Source organism: Stegostoma tigrinum, chromosome 3 (genome assembly GCF_030684315.1).
Source record: "Stegostoma tigrinum isolate sSteTig4 chromosome 3, sSteTig4.hap1, whole genome shotgun sequence".
Classification (NCBI taxonomy): domain Eukaryota; kingdom Metazoa; phylum Chordata; class Chondrichthyes; order Orectolobiformes; family Stegostomatidae; genus Stegostoma; species Stegostoma tigrinum.
In genome coordinates this window covers 100,203,947-100,222,457 of record NC_081356.1, presented here as the reverse complement: position 1 = coordinate 100,222,457, position 18,511 = coordinate 100,203,947, and the positions used below count along the sequence as shown (strand labels likewise).

General features: G+C 41.9%; 1 protein-coding gene across 5 annotated transcripts in view; it reads right to left on the bottom strand.

Moving 5' to 3' along the window:
* The window catches only part of LOC125450669 (uncharacterized), a 137,554-nt gene that overhangs the window by 61,431 nt on the left and 57,612 nt on the right, over positions 1-18,511 (bottom strand). For 4 of the 5 annotated variants that reach the window (XM_048526711.2, XM_048526712.2, XM_048526710.2 and 1 more), the window contains exons 10-14: positions 10,468-10,635; positions 8,391-8,468; positions 4,938-5,115; positions 3,391-3,494; positions 2,428-2,589 (exon numbers count right to left, since the gene is read on the bottom strand). In XM_048526711.2, the coding sequence (XP_048382668.1) occupies positions 2,428-2,589; positions 3,391-3,494; positions 4,938-5,115; positions 8,391-8,468; positions 10,468-10,635 (690 nt within the window). The remainder of the gene's footprint in view (positions 1-2,427; positions 2,590-3,390; positions 3,495-4,937; positions 5,116-8,390; positions 8,469-10,467; positions 10,636-18,511) is intronic. The other variant, XM_059644771.1, reaches the window with a different exon arrangement.

Below are 18,511 nucleotides of genomic sequence, written 5' to 3'. Positions count from 1 at the left end.
AAGTGGATAACCTCACATTTCTCTCCAATATACTCTATCTACCATGAATTTGACCACTCACTCAGCTTGTCCAAATTACACTGAAGCAGTTCTGTGTCCTCCTCACAGTTTACCATTCCATCCTGCTTTATGTCATATGTAAATTTGGAGATATTACATTTAATTCCCTCATCTAAATAATTAATATGTATTATGAATAGCTAAGGTCCTAGGGCTGATCCCTGTGGTGCGCCACTAGACACTGCCTGTCATTCCGAAAAAGGGCAGTGTATTCCTAGTTTTCATTTCCAGTTCTCTGTCCATGTTAGAACACCCTCCAATCTCATACACTTTAATTGTACATGTTAATCTCTAACTTGGAGCTTTGTTAAATCAAGGTAAATGACATCCACTGGTTTCCCCTCATTAACACTATGAGGACACCCAGACATCACCATATCTCAGAGCCCTGCAATCCTGTTCCATGTAGATAAAATACTTGCACTTATTCTTTCTGCCAAATAGAACCAGTTGTGATCCCAGCTGATGTTTCTACTGGACAAGTCAAATCCCCCAACTAAAATCTGTTGTTCACTCAAACTTAAGCATGCAATACTGCATGTTTGGTTTTAACAATAAAACAGAAGCTCATTACACAAAATAATTGAACACAAAATACAACAAACTAAAGTATTCATAAATAACATAATTTGAAACATTTCAAAAAATATTTCAATGCTTTTACTTTGACAGGTCTTTCCAAAATTTTCAACTTTCTTGCAACGAATGCAATCTAGAATATCGGACACCTGTGAGACTTTTTGCCAACTGATTTCTTTCAGGGTTTTGTCTTGTATCTTGCATTTTCCTTCCAGTTGTCTCTTATTTTCTGGGGTTTCTTTTACTGTTTTATGTCTAAGGAAATGTATGGTCACTGGAATTTTTCTGAACCAAGGATTTTCTTCATTTCTTAGGATTGCTTTCCTATGCTTCTGGACCTGTGCTTTTCTAACTGACCATATTGCATCCTCTTGGACAAAGTCTTTCTTATTTTGCAAGAATTTTCCTGAAGAAGGTGATTAGTTTAGACTAGTTAGGGAATAGGCTACCTCAATGCAAAGATTTTAGTTAGAAACTTACAAACCAAGATTACATGGCTAAAACATTTAGGAGTTTTTGAAACTAAGAAAATTTGCTCTTAGTTGTGTGAATAACCAAGGAGAATATATCAAGCTCTCACGATCAGGATCTGAAAGTCAAACTTATAAATGTGACAGTTATTTCACTACTGTAAAGTGACAATATTGAAATAAGATGGAATACAGTTTTGCCATGTGTTTTGAAATATGTTCTATCTTATGTTTAATTATTTTGTGTACTAAACTTCGGTTTTATTGCTAAAACCAAATCTGCAGCATTGCATACTTATGGTTGAGTGAAAGACAACTGTGTTAATCTAAAAAACACATGATGCGTATTCTGCAACACTGCCAACAGTGTGATCTCTTAATAATTCTGATCTTAACTTTCTATATCCACATCATTCGTCCAGCTTGCACAGATCATTAATAAATGTATTACTGGTTCTCCAATGTTGAATTTGGCTCTTTCTAAAGCCTTGTTGAATCTCAAGTTGAAATAATTATCAAAGGTTTTTAAAACTTATTCAAATTTATCTCATGTCTCATTGATACTTTGTCTTGCAAAAAAAAATCATCGACCATTGCTGCTATGGAATAGCTTCATATGTTGATTTCAAACTTGCTTCTATATCATTGAAGCAATTAACTATCTTAAAAATCTTTTCCTTCAAAGTTCTGCGTACGATTTGGTCCTTCCCTGTGTCCATGCCATTCTGGTGAAGTAAATTCAAATTCCATGGCTATTCCTAATCTTGCTGAATAGTTTGCTGTTCTATTCTAGTAAAGGGAGCCTCCCAACACTGCTCAGCATCAAACTGATTCTCATTACTATCAGTTTTCTCCCCTTGAAGTATCATTTTGCTGGATCAGATGTTTGAATTTTAAAACTTGCAAAATGCTTGCATGCTGTTTTACATTGACCTAATTTGTAGCCTTTACACTCTCCTTTCCTGGGGTATCAGATATTTGTAACCATTTTTCAGTTTCTCTTCTCTTCCGTGTGGAATGGTCCCAACAGTGGATGACAGTTGCTTTAAGTCTATGGATTTCAATCCCATGCCTCCAGAAATTAGCCTGGGGTTCTGGGCTATCCATTCAGTGAAATACTACTATGCTACCTAATGTTACCTGATTTTATGAGGAACACATATATCAAGTGGGACCAAACAGAAGACAAACCAAAATCTGAAGTAACAAGGTGTACAGCTGGATGAACACAGCAGGCCAAGCAGCATCAGAGGAGCAGGAAAGCTGACATTTTGGGCCTAGACCCTTCTTCAGAAATCCTCACAAATCAAAATCTTACCTGCTTGTAGGAATTTAATTTTGGAATAGGCTGTGTCAAAGGATAGATTGCTTCTCTGCTGCTGAATATTTGTTTTCCTGTGGATACAGGGCGTTTCAAAGGACATATTGCACTCTGATTGCGAGGTGAAACTTGACTTTCATCCAGTAGAGACAGGAAAAACTGATCAAAGAAAGTTTAGAGTGGATTTATTAATCAGTAAACTAGAACCAAACGTTAGCAATGCAATTACATTCTTTTAGATTTTTGGGGTTGAAATTGGTCTGTGCCAGCAGTACTGAATTTTTTCAGAACAACTGTCCAAAATCTTATTGGAGACTTGTTCCTTAATCTCACTTTTACTTAGCTTGAAATTAAAATATCTTACCAACACTTTCCAATTCAATGGAAAATAAAAATTAGTGCTGTCAAAAATCACATGCCGATTCACAATGGTATGTGATGTCGACAATGCTGGTAGAGACGAATTTAGCTTTCATAATGTTTGAAATCACCCACTAAAAACTGATCAATGATCAGGAGCAGATAAAAATATAATAATCAAATCACTGGGAACTTTAAAACAATAAATTATCATATTGGCCTTCCACTTTGAAGTTTACATTGAATGCTACTCAACTAACCCTGGCTAGCTGAATGGAGGCAATTTGTCGTCTACTAAAGCAGACAGTTTATCAAATCTCACTGTGTAGTAATTAGAATTGAAATTGTTCATCAATATTCCATTTCCCTAAAGTTTGGTGTTTCCAAGGCTAAAGCAACCAAGATTGGTTGATTCAGGAGAGGCCAAGTTCAAACCTGGAATTCATCTCATTTGTATGAACAGTGCTATGCTGTGTGGTGAGTTTAAACAATGAGTCATTCATGCTTCTTCCTACTCATCTCTGCTTATCCTCCTCCCACAAATTACTTCCATTTTTATAACAAGGTATGTTTTTAAAAGTGTTTTTAAGAGTTGCTCACCTTATAGAAAAGCCCAAGTGCTAGTGATTTCCTGTATTCTGGTTTTGCAAACAATGGACTAACATCATCAGGAATTACCTCCTTATCAAGTGTTGCCAAGGCACCTACAACCATCAAATTTAGTAATTAATGACCAGACAAATTTAACCTCAATATACAAAATACTTATATTCTGCCTTGTAACTAATATGTAACTATGTATCAAAATATAATTTAGCAATTAAAGATCTATAACGATCAATCTCCTGCAGTATAAAGGGAAAGATAGAGATAGAGGGAGTGGGAAAGGAGAAAAAATTGAGCCAAGGGAAGAGGAGTAGGCAGAAAGGAAAAAGGTGCAGGAGGCAGCAGCTTTGGGAGGAGGAGGAAGAAAGGTGAAACAAAGGCAAGAAAGACAAGATGCAAGTAGCAGATGTTGGGAGGCCAATAGAATATATAAAGAGGGAGTGAAAGAGAGAGGAAAATGCTTGAGAAGAGCAGGGGAAGGAGACGTGATGTCAAGGGAATGATAATTACGCCTGGGAGGATGAGGAGTGTGGGGAACGTCTTCAGGGAAGAAGCCACAAGGTTAGAGGGGATAGAAGAAAGATTAGGAAAGGACAGAGAAGAATTGCAAGGAGAGAGTACAGGCTGGGAACTAGTGAGAAGAAGAAACAAAAGGGTGAGATGGTGAATTTAGGGAAGTGGAATTTAGGGAAAGAGAGGGAAGGGATAAACAGAGGATCATTGGGTTTTTTTACATCAATGAGGAATGAGGGCAGCTCATTTTGATTTTATCTCATGAAAGGCTTATTCTGAGATGGCTGAAAACAATGAGTTGGACGTCTATAGATAGAGCAGGGATATTATAGCCAATTTGTCACTTAGACAGAATGGTACTGGAGCCAAGGCATATCATAATTAATAATTTCCCCCTCAATTGAACATAAAGATATTTTGTGGAGAATGAGTGAGCTCGTGAGCAAGGAGCACTTATAGTTATTTATGTCAGGTTGACACCTTTTTCATAAGAGCTATGTTTCTGGTGTTGACTGGTGAGTTTTAACAACAATTTGCACTAAATCTGAGCAGTTCTATGTGGACACTAGTTCACTGAGAACATTGTTGAAATATTTCATTTTGGACTTTGGGGTGAGAAAAGACACAAACATCCTCACACCCCAAGCTAGGTCTCAAAATTGCATAAGAGAGCATCATCCAATCCTCCCAAACATGGCTTCCAAAACAAATTCCTGTCCTCTTTAATTTTCAGCTTTGACACACATGATAATAGGCAGCAATTTTCATAGACAGGAGATGCCATTTACAACCGACTCCAAAAGAGGTCCGCGTGAGGATTTGGTCATCTCTAAATGCCAATTGCTTCTGTTCCAACATCACTTAGATTTAGTGTTTTATTTTCTTTATTCTTTCATGGGATGTAAGCATTGCTGAACTTTACAACTATTCTGTGAGGTACAAAATGCACCAGGCATAGAGCCAATATGATGTAACTGACATTTTGATTTTCAATTGCCATGAATGCCAAATCAGAATCATATACTTACCTTGCAAAGTCTCATTGCAAGTAATATCTCTGCCTTTGAGGAATTCTTCTGTTTTAGAAGCATGCATGAAGTTGTCACTGATTCCAGTGTATACCATTGAGAAAGATTTCACCAACTTAGAACCAGATGAAGTTTTGAACTGTACCCAAAACCCGGCACTCACGTAAGGTTGGGAATTCTATATCACAGAAATGGGAAGGCAGTACGAGAGACATAATAAATTATTTGCATGGAAACATTTCTAAATTTCATTTGTGTGCCAACAGGGAAGGTCATGAATGATAAAAGTCAGCATCTCTCTTAGACAAAAGGAACAGTTAGGTCATGTTGCCAACTGTGGTTGCTGGCAGTTCATTTAGTTTTGAGGGAAGATTCTTTATTATCTGATCTCTGCACTCTTACTAGCCTATTGTATTGGTAAATATCAAAACTGGCTTTACAGGAAGACTGTTACGTATCAGGCTTTGTTTACAGAAGGACTGTAACATAATGGTTATGTTTCAGGTTTTTTGCTATGAAACACGTTGCCTCTTAGCTTTTCTCCCATCGGAAAAACATATGCTTATTTTTAATGGATCCTCTTTGAGCAAGCCTAGTTTCTCACAGGACTGCAATGCTAAAGAAACAGGCATTAGTGATGACATCTACAGTGTAGAGCAGGCCATTTGGCCCATCAAGTCCACACTGATCCTCCGAATGGCATGCCAACCCTGCATTTCCCATGGCTAATCAATCTAACCTGCACATTTGTTAGCACTATAGGGAAATTTAGCATGTCCAATCCACATAACCTGCAATTCTTTGGACTGGGGGAAAACTAGAGCACCTAGAGGTAATACACCACCCGGAGAATGTGTAAACTCCACACAGACAGTTGTCTGATGGTGGAATCAAATCTTAATCCTTGGAGCTGTGAGGCAGTAGTGCTAACCACTGTGCCATTCAGCAGGCCTTGATTTTCCACAGGCTAGACAGACAATATGCCAGCATAGACAGGAGTTACAATGGACTATTACAGAAGTTGTGGTGAATTATTGTGTTGTTTTGTAGTTGTGTTGTGTTGTGAAGCCTTGGAATTTTTTAAAAAGTTGGAATAATAGAAGCAGCCTGAGTGGGTGTGGTCGAATTCCCTCAAAACCAAGATTTTATTTTAGGTTTCAGCAGTTGCTGTGGGATCTTGGAGAACTGGAAGCTATATTTCTCCCTCTCTCAGTTATAGTCAAACGCTGGGGGTTCCCTAGCTGCTGGAGGAGTTGCATGTAAAACAAACTATTTTCTGAATTTGTCTTTTGCCAAGTGTGTGTTGATGGGATGTTACTATGTTGAAATATAGTAATAGTTACTACTAATTCGTTATAGTTATTGTATCTTTAATTCTATTAAGTTTTCCAATAGAATTAAGTTATTACAATTCCCATTTTGTTGTTTTTTAACTATTGTGGATGAATTGTGTGTTTTGCTCTAAATCTGGTAGTTTGACCAATTGAATTGCATCCAAATGTAGCATCTTACATTTACCTTTAAAATAAGAGAAAGGCAAGGGTCTAGACTATCTTCTGAATATTTTGAGGGGGTTTGGTCTGGTCCATAACAATAAAGAGGAATTTGCAGTCAGCGGGACTGAGTGTCCCATTGTCATTTCTGTTGCAAGTGTTCTATATGGCTATACTTCTTTCTTTAGACTCTGGCAGTTTGATGCAAGTGGGTGGTTTCTTGACTTTTTCAGGAATATTTTAGAATCAACCATATTGCTGTGGATTTGAAGTCACACACTGAGGGTAACAGACCTTAGAGTACAGATGTGTTTTTACTATTGATAATGGTTCATGGTCACCACTAAACTGGATTCTAATTTCAGATTTTTATGAATTCAATTCAAATTTCACCATCTGTCATTGTGGTGTTTGAATTGCTGCTCCCAGAGCATTATCCCTGGGTTATTAGTCCAGTTACAATGTCACTACATAACTGTTTCCCCTAATTCTGTGTTCTTGGAAAAAATGTGCCATTTTACATAATTTAATTAATATGTTTTAAATAGGGCTGGAGCGCACTAAATCTTAAGATCTCACCATTTTATTATATTACACTCTCTGCTGCTCTCTTTGTTGGATAGGTGTAATTAAAGTTAGTTCAATAATGACGGCCTACAGCTGCTCATAATATTTTCTCGATGCAATGCACAACACAGTTCTTCATGTTCTCAAGATCCTGATCAAATTGGTGACCAAGTTTACTTACCCTTCCCAGTATATGTGAAAGTGATCTAAGATAGGGGAATTAGGGACAGTCAATAAATACTGACATAACCAGTAATGTTCATTCATTGATGGGACATGGAAACCAGATGCTAGGTGAGCATTCAAGATACTGGGAACTGCAGATGCTGGAGAATCCTTTGGCCTAAAACATCAGCTTTTGTGCTCCTAAGATGCTGCTTGGCCTGCTGTGTTCATCCAGCTCCACACTTTGTTATCTTAGCTAGGTGAGCATTCATTGGCTATCCTTAATTGGTCAGAGGGCAGTTAGGAGGTAATCACATTAGTGTGAGTCTGGAGTCATGTATAGTACAGGCCAGGGAAGGATGACAGATTTCTTTTGCTAAAGGACATGAGTGAACCAGATGTGGTTTTTGCGACAGTCAACTGTGCGTGGTCAATATTAGGCTAGCCTTTTATTCCTGATTTGATTTAAATCAAGTTTCACCATCTTTGACAGTGGGATTTAAACATGTGACCCCAGAACATTGGTTGGGATGATTCATTCAGAGACAGTACCACTACAACACCGCCTCACAATTACCATGCTGACTTACATTGCATACATTTCATAAAGGGGGAATAAAAGAGAAAATCTCTTTCCCATATCCCAATGTAGACTGGGTAAGAGATTAGTTATAAACTACATGATATATTATTTGCATAGAATTAAACACATGAGTTTAAATGAATGTTATATTCCTTTCAATCCCAAGGAGTAAACTAATGTCTGCTCAGCAATTACGTAAAAACCAAATTCTTTTCCAATACATCTTGTTCGTTCCTACTGAGTCTGAAATAAAACACACCCATTTCTGTAACAGTCTCAAAAGATATCTGATTATTTCCAATAGTTCAATTGTGCAGGAATAATAGATAGCACTTGTAAACAAATTGCTGAACTTCAATCCACCAAACTATATTCCCATGGCCCAAGAGTACGAGAAGTGATTGACTGACATAGTTAGAAAATGCTTGAGCTTTATTTGCAATGGTTTAAACGTAACCCTTCCTGTCTCTGCTACAAATATTAATTTATGCTGGGACATCACTATCCTCTTCTTTATCAAGAGGCTGTAATGAATTATTCCTTTTTATTTTACTCAAATACATCAGACGTAAGCTAGTTTCTACTATTAACTACTTGTAAATTTGGCACGCAGGTACCAGTGAACCAAAATAAATATCCATTTACCTGTGTTTGGGGCATAACTTTATAGCAGTTCATCGCTTCATTCTCTTTCAGCTTTGGAATTTCCACGCACAGAATGACCTTAACAATGATGAAATGTTTAAAAATTAGATTCTTCATCTGTAGAGACAATGTCTGTATGTATGCTTTATTTTATCATTTTAACTACTAACTAATAGGGGTTTGAATGAATCAAATATAAATTAAATTCTCCAAAGCAAGAATAATAAAAACAGAAAAACATGGCAACTTTTCTTGATCTTGATCTATACTTCCTGGGTTAGAGTTTCTGAATATTCCTATGTGGACATGTACCTAAAAATATAAGAGATAAAAGCAGAAGACCGTTCCTTCCTTTGAACCAGCTCCACTGTTCAGCAACTCCATGAATGATCTTCCCCCTCAGGCACACCTTCCTGCATTCCCTTTATATTCCTTGAGTCTGTCAATATGTAAAAATCTATCAGCCTTGAAAAACCTAATGACTGTACTGAGAGAATTTTTACATTTAATAAGAAATAAATGTAAGCTATGTTGCTTGTTTCCAAAATTATAGTTCTAGGTAGTAAGTTCCATGGAATGACTTTAGATATTAACTTAGTTGCAATATTATCACGGAAATCTTTAATAACAAATGACTGTAAAAAGTTCAGGATTGCTAAAGTGAAAAGCCACATTTTGTTGAACAAAAACAGAAGTTGCTGGAAAAGCTCAGCAGGTCTGATGAAGGGTCACCAGGCCTGAAACATTAACTCTGATTTCTCTTCACAGATGCTGCCAGACCTGCTGAGCTTTTTCAGCAATTTCCATTTATGTTTCTGATTTACAGCATCCACAATTCTTTCAGTTTTTATTTAGTATCTACCATGAACCACTGATCATCGATGACCTGAGAATTTTGGAAGTATTTCAAAAAAATGACTGCAATTTGCTGTATATGCTGGTCAGTGATGTTTTTGTCAAAGCTGAATGGAACTTTCATTATTATGAGAGATATGACCTTACAGGGTCAGAGGGCAATGAGATTCACCTCCATTGTTCAATTTTCCATGTCATCAACCAGTGTGATCAATCAATCGGAAATATTTCCACTTACCCAACATCAACCAGGTCTGTGGCCACAGGAGCCTGCTAAAGCTGAGTGCTTGCTTTCCAGACTGCAGCAATAACTCCTTCATCCTTTCAAAGGCAGACCTCTCTCCTCTCCACCATGGTCTCAAGCATTAGACCCTGGATGGCCTCAATGAAGTGAAGGACTGCTCTTTACCTGCACCAGACCTCCAGACCCCTGCGATCTCTAGCTTCACTGTGGTGCAGTGGAAATCTACAAACTATAGACTTCTCCCTCAGGGCAACCTACACTTACAAATCTAGGAGCCTTAGGAGTCTAAATGAATCCCCCACTTTTTCTGACACACCTCCATTCCCATCCCTCAATCAAAATGGGGGAAAACCCATCTATATTTCAATTAAGGGCGTCCCCATACAAAGATCTTTAAGTTTAGTAAGTTCTCCACCGAAGGCAGATTTTTGACCTGTAAACATGTATAGCTTATGTTTCCTGTCTCTGCGACAACAGGTCAGCCTTAGGGGTCTGTGGCTGATATGCTGGAAGTGTTTTTTGAAAAATCACACACAACAGTCTTAGAAACTGTTGTGCTTTGCTAAGTGCTTGACTACCAAAATGATTAACTAAGCTACTCTTAAGTTTGTACAATTAACTGTCAATCTGTCTGGCTGAAAAGACAGATTTTAAAACAAAGCAAGATACTGTGGATTTCTAAACAGAAATCTGTAAAAAGTTGAAATAAGAACCAAAAAAGTAGAAATCTTAATAGATTTGGCAGTATTGTGGAGGGAAATACAATTGACGTTTCAAGTTGATGTTGTTCTATCACTAACATGGACTTTTTCTTACCACAAATACTGCCTGCCTTGCTGCATTTTAACATCTTGCTTTGTTCTGACTTAGGACAGGTGTTATATCTACTTCAACATTTAAATGTCTGACAATGAATAGGTAGGTAACTGAATTTATAACTAAAAAGGCATATTCCTTAACCAGGTCATAAAAGCATACCTTTCCTTCCATTTTGACACTTAGGAACTCCAATGGTGTGTATGTTTCCCTTCCATTTCTATTGCCTATAGTCAACTTTGCACCAACAGCTTCAAAGATCACAAATACATCAGAAATAAACTCTCTGTGGTACCACTTCAACATCAAATTTCCAGCCCAACCGGCAATCTGTTGAAATGGAATGTAATACATGCACTGTTACATTTTTTGACATCATTTTCAGATAATACAATAGCACCGCTGGCATCACTAAATGTATTTATCATTTTGTACCTGTCTCTCATATTGAAAATCCAGATGCCAATTCATTTCTTAAAGTTCTTAGGGTAAATCATACAGATTCAACAAATGAGCAACAGATATTCGACAATGAAATGAAGATGGAGTTTTGTTCCATTATCACTCAAGTAAAGTCTGGTCAGTTTTCAACATGGGTGAGACATGACATACCAACTTGTAGTTATTTGAACAATTTTCAAAGAGAATGATTAACCAGCTCACAATTAGAATATAGAATATTGAAAAATGCAGCGCAGAACAGGGCCTTCGGCCCTTGATGTTGCACCGACCTGTGAACTAATATAAGCTCATCCTTACCCCCCTACACTATCTCATCATCATCCATCTGCTTATCCAAGGAGTGTTTAAATGCCCCAAATGTGGCTGAGTTCACTACATTGGCATGCAGGGCATTCCACGCCCTTACCACTCTCTGAGTAAAGAACCTGCCTCTGACATCTGTCTTAAATCTATCACCCCTCAATTTGTAGCTATGCCCCCTCGTACAAGCTGACGTCATCATCCGCGGAAAAAGGCTCTCACTGTCCACCCTATCTAATCCTCTTATCATCTTGTATGTCTCTATTAAATCCCCTCTTAGCCTCCTTCTCTCCAATGAGAACAGACCCAAGCCCCTCAGCCTTTCTTCATAAGGCCTTCGCTCCAGACCAGGCAACATCCTGGTAAATCTCCTCTGCACCTTTTCCAGTGCTTCCACATCCTTCCTGTAATGGGGCGACCAGAACTGTACACAATATTCCAATTGAGGCCGCACTAGCGTTTTGCACAGTTGGAGCATGACATCACGGCTCTGGAACTCATTGAATCAGGATTTTTCATGTTCCATTACCCAGAGTTACTTGTTAATAATGAAAATGGGGAGGTGAAAGGTTAAAATATTTAAAAAATAAAATTAAGGATAGACATCAAAAATATAAAACTAAGGACTAACAAAAGTTAAATCTCAAAACCAACAAAACTTCATTAACTAGAGATAATGGGAACTGCAGATGCTGGAGATTCCAAGATAATAAAATGTGAGGCTGGATGAACACAGCAGGCCAAGCAGCATCTCAGGAGCACAAAAGCTGACGTTTCGGGCCTAGACCCTTCATCAGAGAGGGGGATGGGGGTAGGGAACTGGAATAAATAGGGAGAGAGGGGGAGGCGGACCGAAGATGGAGAGTAAAGAAGATAGGTGGAGAGGGTGTAGGTGGGGAGGTAGGGAGGGGATAGGTCAGTCCAGGGAAGACGGACAGGTCAAGGAGGTGGGATGAGGTTAGTAGGTAGCTGGGGGTGCGGCTTGGGGTGGGAGGAAGGGATGGGTGAGAGGAAGAACCGGTTAGGGAGGCAGAGACAGGTTGGACTGGTTTTGGGATGCAGTGGGTAGAGGGGAAGAGCTGGGCTGGTTGTGTGGTGCAGTGGGGGGAGGGGATGAACTGGGCTGGTTGAGGGATGCAGTGGGGGAAGGGGAGATTTTGAAACTGGTGAAGTCCACATTGATACCATATGGCTGCAGGGTTCCCAGGCGGAATATGAGTTGCTGTTCCTGCAACCTTCGGGTGGCATCATTGTGGCAGTGCAGGAGGCCCATGATGGACATGTCATCAAGAGAATGGGAGGGGGAGTGGAAATGGTTTGCGACTGGGAGGTGCAGTTGTTTGTTGCGAACTGAGCGGAGGTGTTCTGCAAAGCGGTCCCCAAGCCTCCGCTTGGTTTCCCCAATGTAGAGAAAGCCGCACCGGGTACAGTGGATGCAGTATACCACATTGGCAGATGTGCAGGTGAACCTCTGCTTAATGTGGAATGTCATCTTGGGGCCTGGGATGGGGGTGAGGGAGGAGGTGTGGGGACAAGTGTAGCATTTCCTGCGGTTGCAGGGGAAGGTGCCGGGTGTGGTGGGGTTGGAGGGCAGTGTGGAGCGAACAAGGGAGTCACGGAGAGAGTGGTCTCTCCGGAAAGCAGACAGGGGTGGGGATGGAAAAATGTCTTGGGTGGTGGGGTCGGATTGTAAATGGCGGAAGTGTCGGAGGATAATGCGTTGTATCCGGAGGTTGGTAGGGTGGTGTGTGAGAACGAGGGGGATCCTCTTGGGGCGGTTGTGGCGGGGGCGGGGTGTGAGGGATGTGTCGCGGGAAATGCGGGAGACACGGTCAAGGGCGTTCTCAATCACCGTGGGGGGGAAGTTGCGGTCCTTAAAGAACTTGGACATCTGGGATGTGCGGGAGTGGAATGTCTTATCGTGGGAGCAGATGCGGCGGAGGCGGAGGAATTGGGAATAGGGGATGGAATTTTTGCAGGAGGGTGGGTGGGAGGAGGTGTATTCTAGGTAGCTGTGGGAGTCGGTGGGCTTGTAATGGACATCAGTTACAAGCTGATTGCCTGAGATGGAGACTGAGAGGTCCAGGAAGGTGAGGGATGTGCTGGAGATGGCCCAGGTGAACTGAAGGTTGGGGTGGAAGGTGTTGGTGAAGTGGATGAACTGTTCGAGCTCCTCTGGGGAGCAAGAGGCGGCGCCGATACAGTCATCAATCCCACTTCCTACAGAAGCCCTCCGCTTCTTCCTGTCCCGCAGGCCCGACCAGGCCCCCTCCACCGACACTCTCATCCGCCTAGCGGAACTCGTCCTCACACTCAACAACTTCTCTTTTGACTCCTCCCACTTCCTACAGACTAAGGGGGTGGCCATGGGCACCCGCATGGGCCCCAGCTATGCCTGCCTCTTTGTAGGTTACGTGGAACAGTCCATCTTCCGCACCTACACAGGCCCCAAACCCCACCTCTTCCTCCGGTACATTGATGACTGTATCGGCGCCGCCTCTTGCTCCCCAGAGGAGCTCGAACAGTTCATCCACTTCACCAACACCTTCCACCCCAACCTTCAGTTCACCTGGGCCATCTCCAGCACATCCCTCACCTTCCTGGACCTCTCAGTCTCCATCTCAGGCAATCAGCTTGTAACTGATGTCCATTACAAGCCCACCGACTCCCACAGCTACCTAGAATACACCTCCTCCCACCCACCCTCCTGCAAAAATTCCATCCCCTATTCCCAATTCCTCCGCCTCCGCCGCATCTGCTCCCACGATAAGACATTCCACTCCCGCACATCCCAGATGTCCAAGTTCTTTAAGGACCGCAACTTCCCCCCCACGGTGATTGAGAACGCCCTTGACCGTGTCTCCCGCATTTCCCGCGACACATCCCTCACACCCCGCCCCCGCCACAACCGCCCCAAGAGGATCCCCCTCGTTCTCACACACCACCCTACCAACCTCCGGATACAACGCATTATCCTCCGACACTTCCGCCATTTACAATCCGACCCCACCACCCAAGACATTTTTCCATCCCCACCCCTGTCTGCTTTCCGGAGAGACCACTCTCTCCGTGACTCCCTTGTTCGCTCCACACTCCCCACCACACCCGGCACCTTCCCCTGCAACCGCAGGAAATGCTACACTTGTCCCCACACCTCCTCCCTCACCCCCATCCCAGGCCCCAAGATGACATTCCACATTAAGCAGAGGTTCACCTGCACATCTGCCAATGTGGTATACTGCATCCACTGTACCCGGTGCGGCTTTCTCTACATTGGGGAAACCAAGCGGAGGCTTGGGGACCGCTTTGCAGAACACCTCCGCTCAGTTCGCAACAAACAACTGCACCTCCCAGTCGCAAACCATTTCCACTCCCCCTCCCATTCTCTTGATGACATGTCCATCATGGGCCTCCTGCACTGCCACAATGATGCCACCCGAAGGTTGCAGGAACAGCAACTCATATTCCGCCTGGGAACCCTGCAGCCATATGGTATCAATGTGGACTTCACCAGTTTCAAAATCTCCCCTTCCCCCACTGCATCCCTCAACCAGCCCAGTTCATCCCCTCCCCCCACTGCACCACACAACCAGCCCAGCTCTTCCCCTCTACCCACTGCATCCCAAAACCAGTCCAACCTGTCTCTGCCTCCCTAACCGGTTCTTCCTCTCACCCATCCCTTCCTCCCACCCCAAGCCGCACCCCCAGCTACCTACTAACCTCATCCCACCTCCTTGACCTGTCCGTCTTCCCTGGACTGACCTATCCCCTCCCTACCTCCCCACCTACACCCTCTCCACCTATCTTCTTTACTCTCCATCTTCGGTCCGCCTCCCCCTCTCTCCCTATTTATTCCAGTTCCCTCCCCCCATCCCCCTCTCTGATGAAGGGTCTAGGCCCGAAACGTCAGCTTTTGTGCTCCTGAGATGCTGCTTGGCCTGCTGTGTTCATCCAGCCTCACATTTTATTATCATTAAACTTCATTAACTAACTGACATTAAGAAAATCTAGTGAACGTAAAGTTTGTAATGTGCTAACTGAGGATGACTTCATTATAGAAAATAAAGAATTAGCATTTCTGATGCAGTTCACTGAAATGGTTCAAATTTTATTTGATAAATTTCCTGCAAAGCACCTCAGGACATTTTACACAATCTCTTTGTAAGTTGTTACACAAAAGTCAGCATTCACAATTCTGGCTTTGGCAACACTTGTTCTGAATGAGACAGTAATTGTTTTAAGTTCACTGTGTCCTGAGCAAATAGACTTCAAAAGGACATGTGAAACAAAAAAGAACAGACATTGCTGATGAAACTCAGCAAGTCTGACAATATCTATCGGAAGAAAGCAGAGCCTTTCATCAAAACTGTTGACGTTCGAGGAAGGGGTAAGGTGGATAGGTGGGAGTGGAGCCCAGAGAAATAGAGAGATATGAAATGGACAAGTAATTGTATGGATAGCAGGCCAGGATAGAAGACAAACTGATGAAGTGCTAACAAGAATCAAGGGTAGGGGTAGATCGGTTAGCTGTACTGAAAGCAACCCATTTAATGCGATAATAGGCTTAGGATAGGTAAAAAAAATGGGTGACTACACTAAAAGTAATCCACATCATAACAGAACTGAGCAATAGGTTATTAACTATGAAGTTGAGACGGAGTTTTAGTACACTATCACTCATAAATAAAGTTCAGCCAATTTTCAACAAGAGTGGTTTAAAAAACATGGAAGAATGGAATCTGGCTGTGAAGTTATTGGACTCCATGTTGAGTTCTAGAGGCTGCAGAGTCCTCAAGCAGAAAATAAGATGTTCTTCAAGCTGGAACATTGCAGCAGGACTGAGACAGAAATGTTAGCATGGGAACAAGGTAGTGTGTTGAAACAGCAATCATCTGGAAGCTCGGGGTCAGTTTTGTGAACAGAACTTACATGTTATGCAAAGTGGTCATGGAAACTGCATTTCATCTCTCCATTGCAGAGGTGGCTGTGCTGTGAGCAATGAACACAGTAGACGAGGTTGAGTGCTATAAAGAGGGCACCAGTGAGAAGCGACTGAGGAAGATTCTGGGAGAACTCAGCCAAGAAAGGGAATGCTGAAAATATATGTATCTTAATGCATAAGATATATGTTTGAAATTTTTAAAAATCTCTGAGAGCCAAAACATGAACCTACACTGTTGCAGTCACCTGAGCAATCTTCCACTTCATGTGGAGGTCAAAGATGGACCATGTCTTCAAGGATACCATGTATAAAGCTCTGGATTGGTAGGTGGGATACATACCCAACTCTGCCCTTATCCTGATGGCCACCTTTGTGTGTGGCTGCATCAAGATGTGCATAGGACCTTTGTATGCAAATACCAAGTGACACTATGCACTGAGGTTCTACTTATACCTAGTGTTGCTTGTTGCTGCGGAATGCTCCAAATAGCTGGGCTGTTCCGTATCACCTGTCCTTCATGGAGAAATTTGACCTTTGATCACAAGACCATCAGGCAGTGGTCAGCACGTAGCACTTTCAATACCCTGCAGGGAAAGTACAGGGTGAATACTATTGGTTTTGTTCCCTGAGCAGACTGTCAAAGTTATTTGTCAGAGTGCCTCATCACCAGAACTGTCCAACAAATACCAAGACATAGCTTGGCTGGTCGTGATGAGGGCATTGCCCTGAAGATCCTTCATGTATGCCCAGTCTCTGCGCAATAGCATGCTGCCCTCAAAGCAGCTGAGGGGGTGAAGGTGTAGGGTAGAGACTATCACGAATTTCCTTCTGGAATATGCCTTTGCAATGGGAATCTGCAGAGAGAAGCAGTGGTTTGTCAAGGTTCGTCTTTAGCTTTCTAATTCCCACCCACTGGTTGAGATCGCACTTATGGCATTGGTGTAGAGCAGTCGGATCCAATTGTACCTGGAGGACCATCATCTTGGTGAAAGATGCTCTTTGGTCTACCTGAAACTTGTTGGTCTTCTAGAGCAAAGAGCTGACCTCTACTGAGTGTTGCAGACTAGCACATTCCAAGGTCCAGGGTGACATGCTGAGGGACACATTAAAGCTTGGGGCAGTTGCTGCCAAGGTACAGTGGAGAAAGACCACTGTTCGAATTGCTACCATAGTACAATTGGGGCCCATTTCAGTTATTGGATCCTCTGAATTTCTCAAATACATGGAAACATTATCTTTTTGAATATTTTTGAAGTTAAAAAAAACTTGGTTTTGCAGTTGTAGTCTGCTAGGAATAGAAAGCAGAAGTGAGAGACCTGAGTTTGGTGGCCACTGAGTTAGGTTGAGTAAGGAATTTCTGGATTGTTACCTGTCATTGATGTGGTTCATAAGGCAAGAGAACTTGGCCCTGTGGAATGCTTTTCCTGAAATATGTAGGAAATCAGGGGCATTTCCAGAGTCAATGGTGACTGTGAATACAGGAAGTGTGTCTGGCTCAGTTCCTGATTTGCTGCATGGAATGCCCAGTGCTGTGGATATTCTCACTATGGAGCATCCATGAGGCTGAGAACATCACAGATAGAACAATTAGCAAGCTGGTCACACCATCACTGAAGCCTACACAGACAGAGAAGGCTTTATGCGAGGCAGGTCGTGCCTTACTAATTTGATTGATTTTGTTTTTGGGAAGATGATTGATGAGGATAGAGTAGTGAATGTTGTCTACATGGATTTTTTGATGACGTTCCTCATGGTAGGCTCATCTAGAAGATGAAGATGCATGGTCACTTGGATTCATTGGCTTGCCCACAGAAGACTAAGGGTAATAGTAGAAGGGTGTTTTGCTGGCTGGAGGTCCATGATTAGTGATTTTGTGCAGGGATCTGTACGGGGACCTCTGCTGCTTGTGATTTATATAAATAACTTGGATGAAAACATAGATGGGTGGCTTAGTAACTTTGCAGATGACACAAAGATTGGGGGATAGTATAGAAGTTTGTCAAAGGATGCAAATTAGTTGCAGACATGTGCGGACAAATGGCAGATAGAGCTTAATCTGGGCAAGTATGAGGTGTTGCAGTCTGGGAGATGAAATGTTAAGAGAAAATATATAGTTAATGGCAAGGCCCTTAACAACATTGATGTACAGAGGGATCTTAGTGTTCTAGTCCATAGCTCCCTGGAAGTGGCAACACACGTGGATGAAGTGGCTAGGAAGGCATATTGGTATGCTTGCCATCATTTTTCAGGGCATAGAGTATAAAAATTAGCAAGTCATGTTGCAGCTGTATAGAACCTTAGTGAGGGTACATTTGGAACATTGTGTACAGTTCTGCTCACCACACTACCAGAAAGAGGTTTTGGAGATGGTACAGAAAAGGTTTACCAGATGTTGTCTGGTTTGGACTGTATCAACTATAAGGGGAGATTGGACAGACTTTGTTTGTTTTCACTCAAACATCGCAGGATGAGAGGTGATCTCATAGACGTTTCCAACATTAT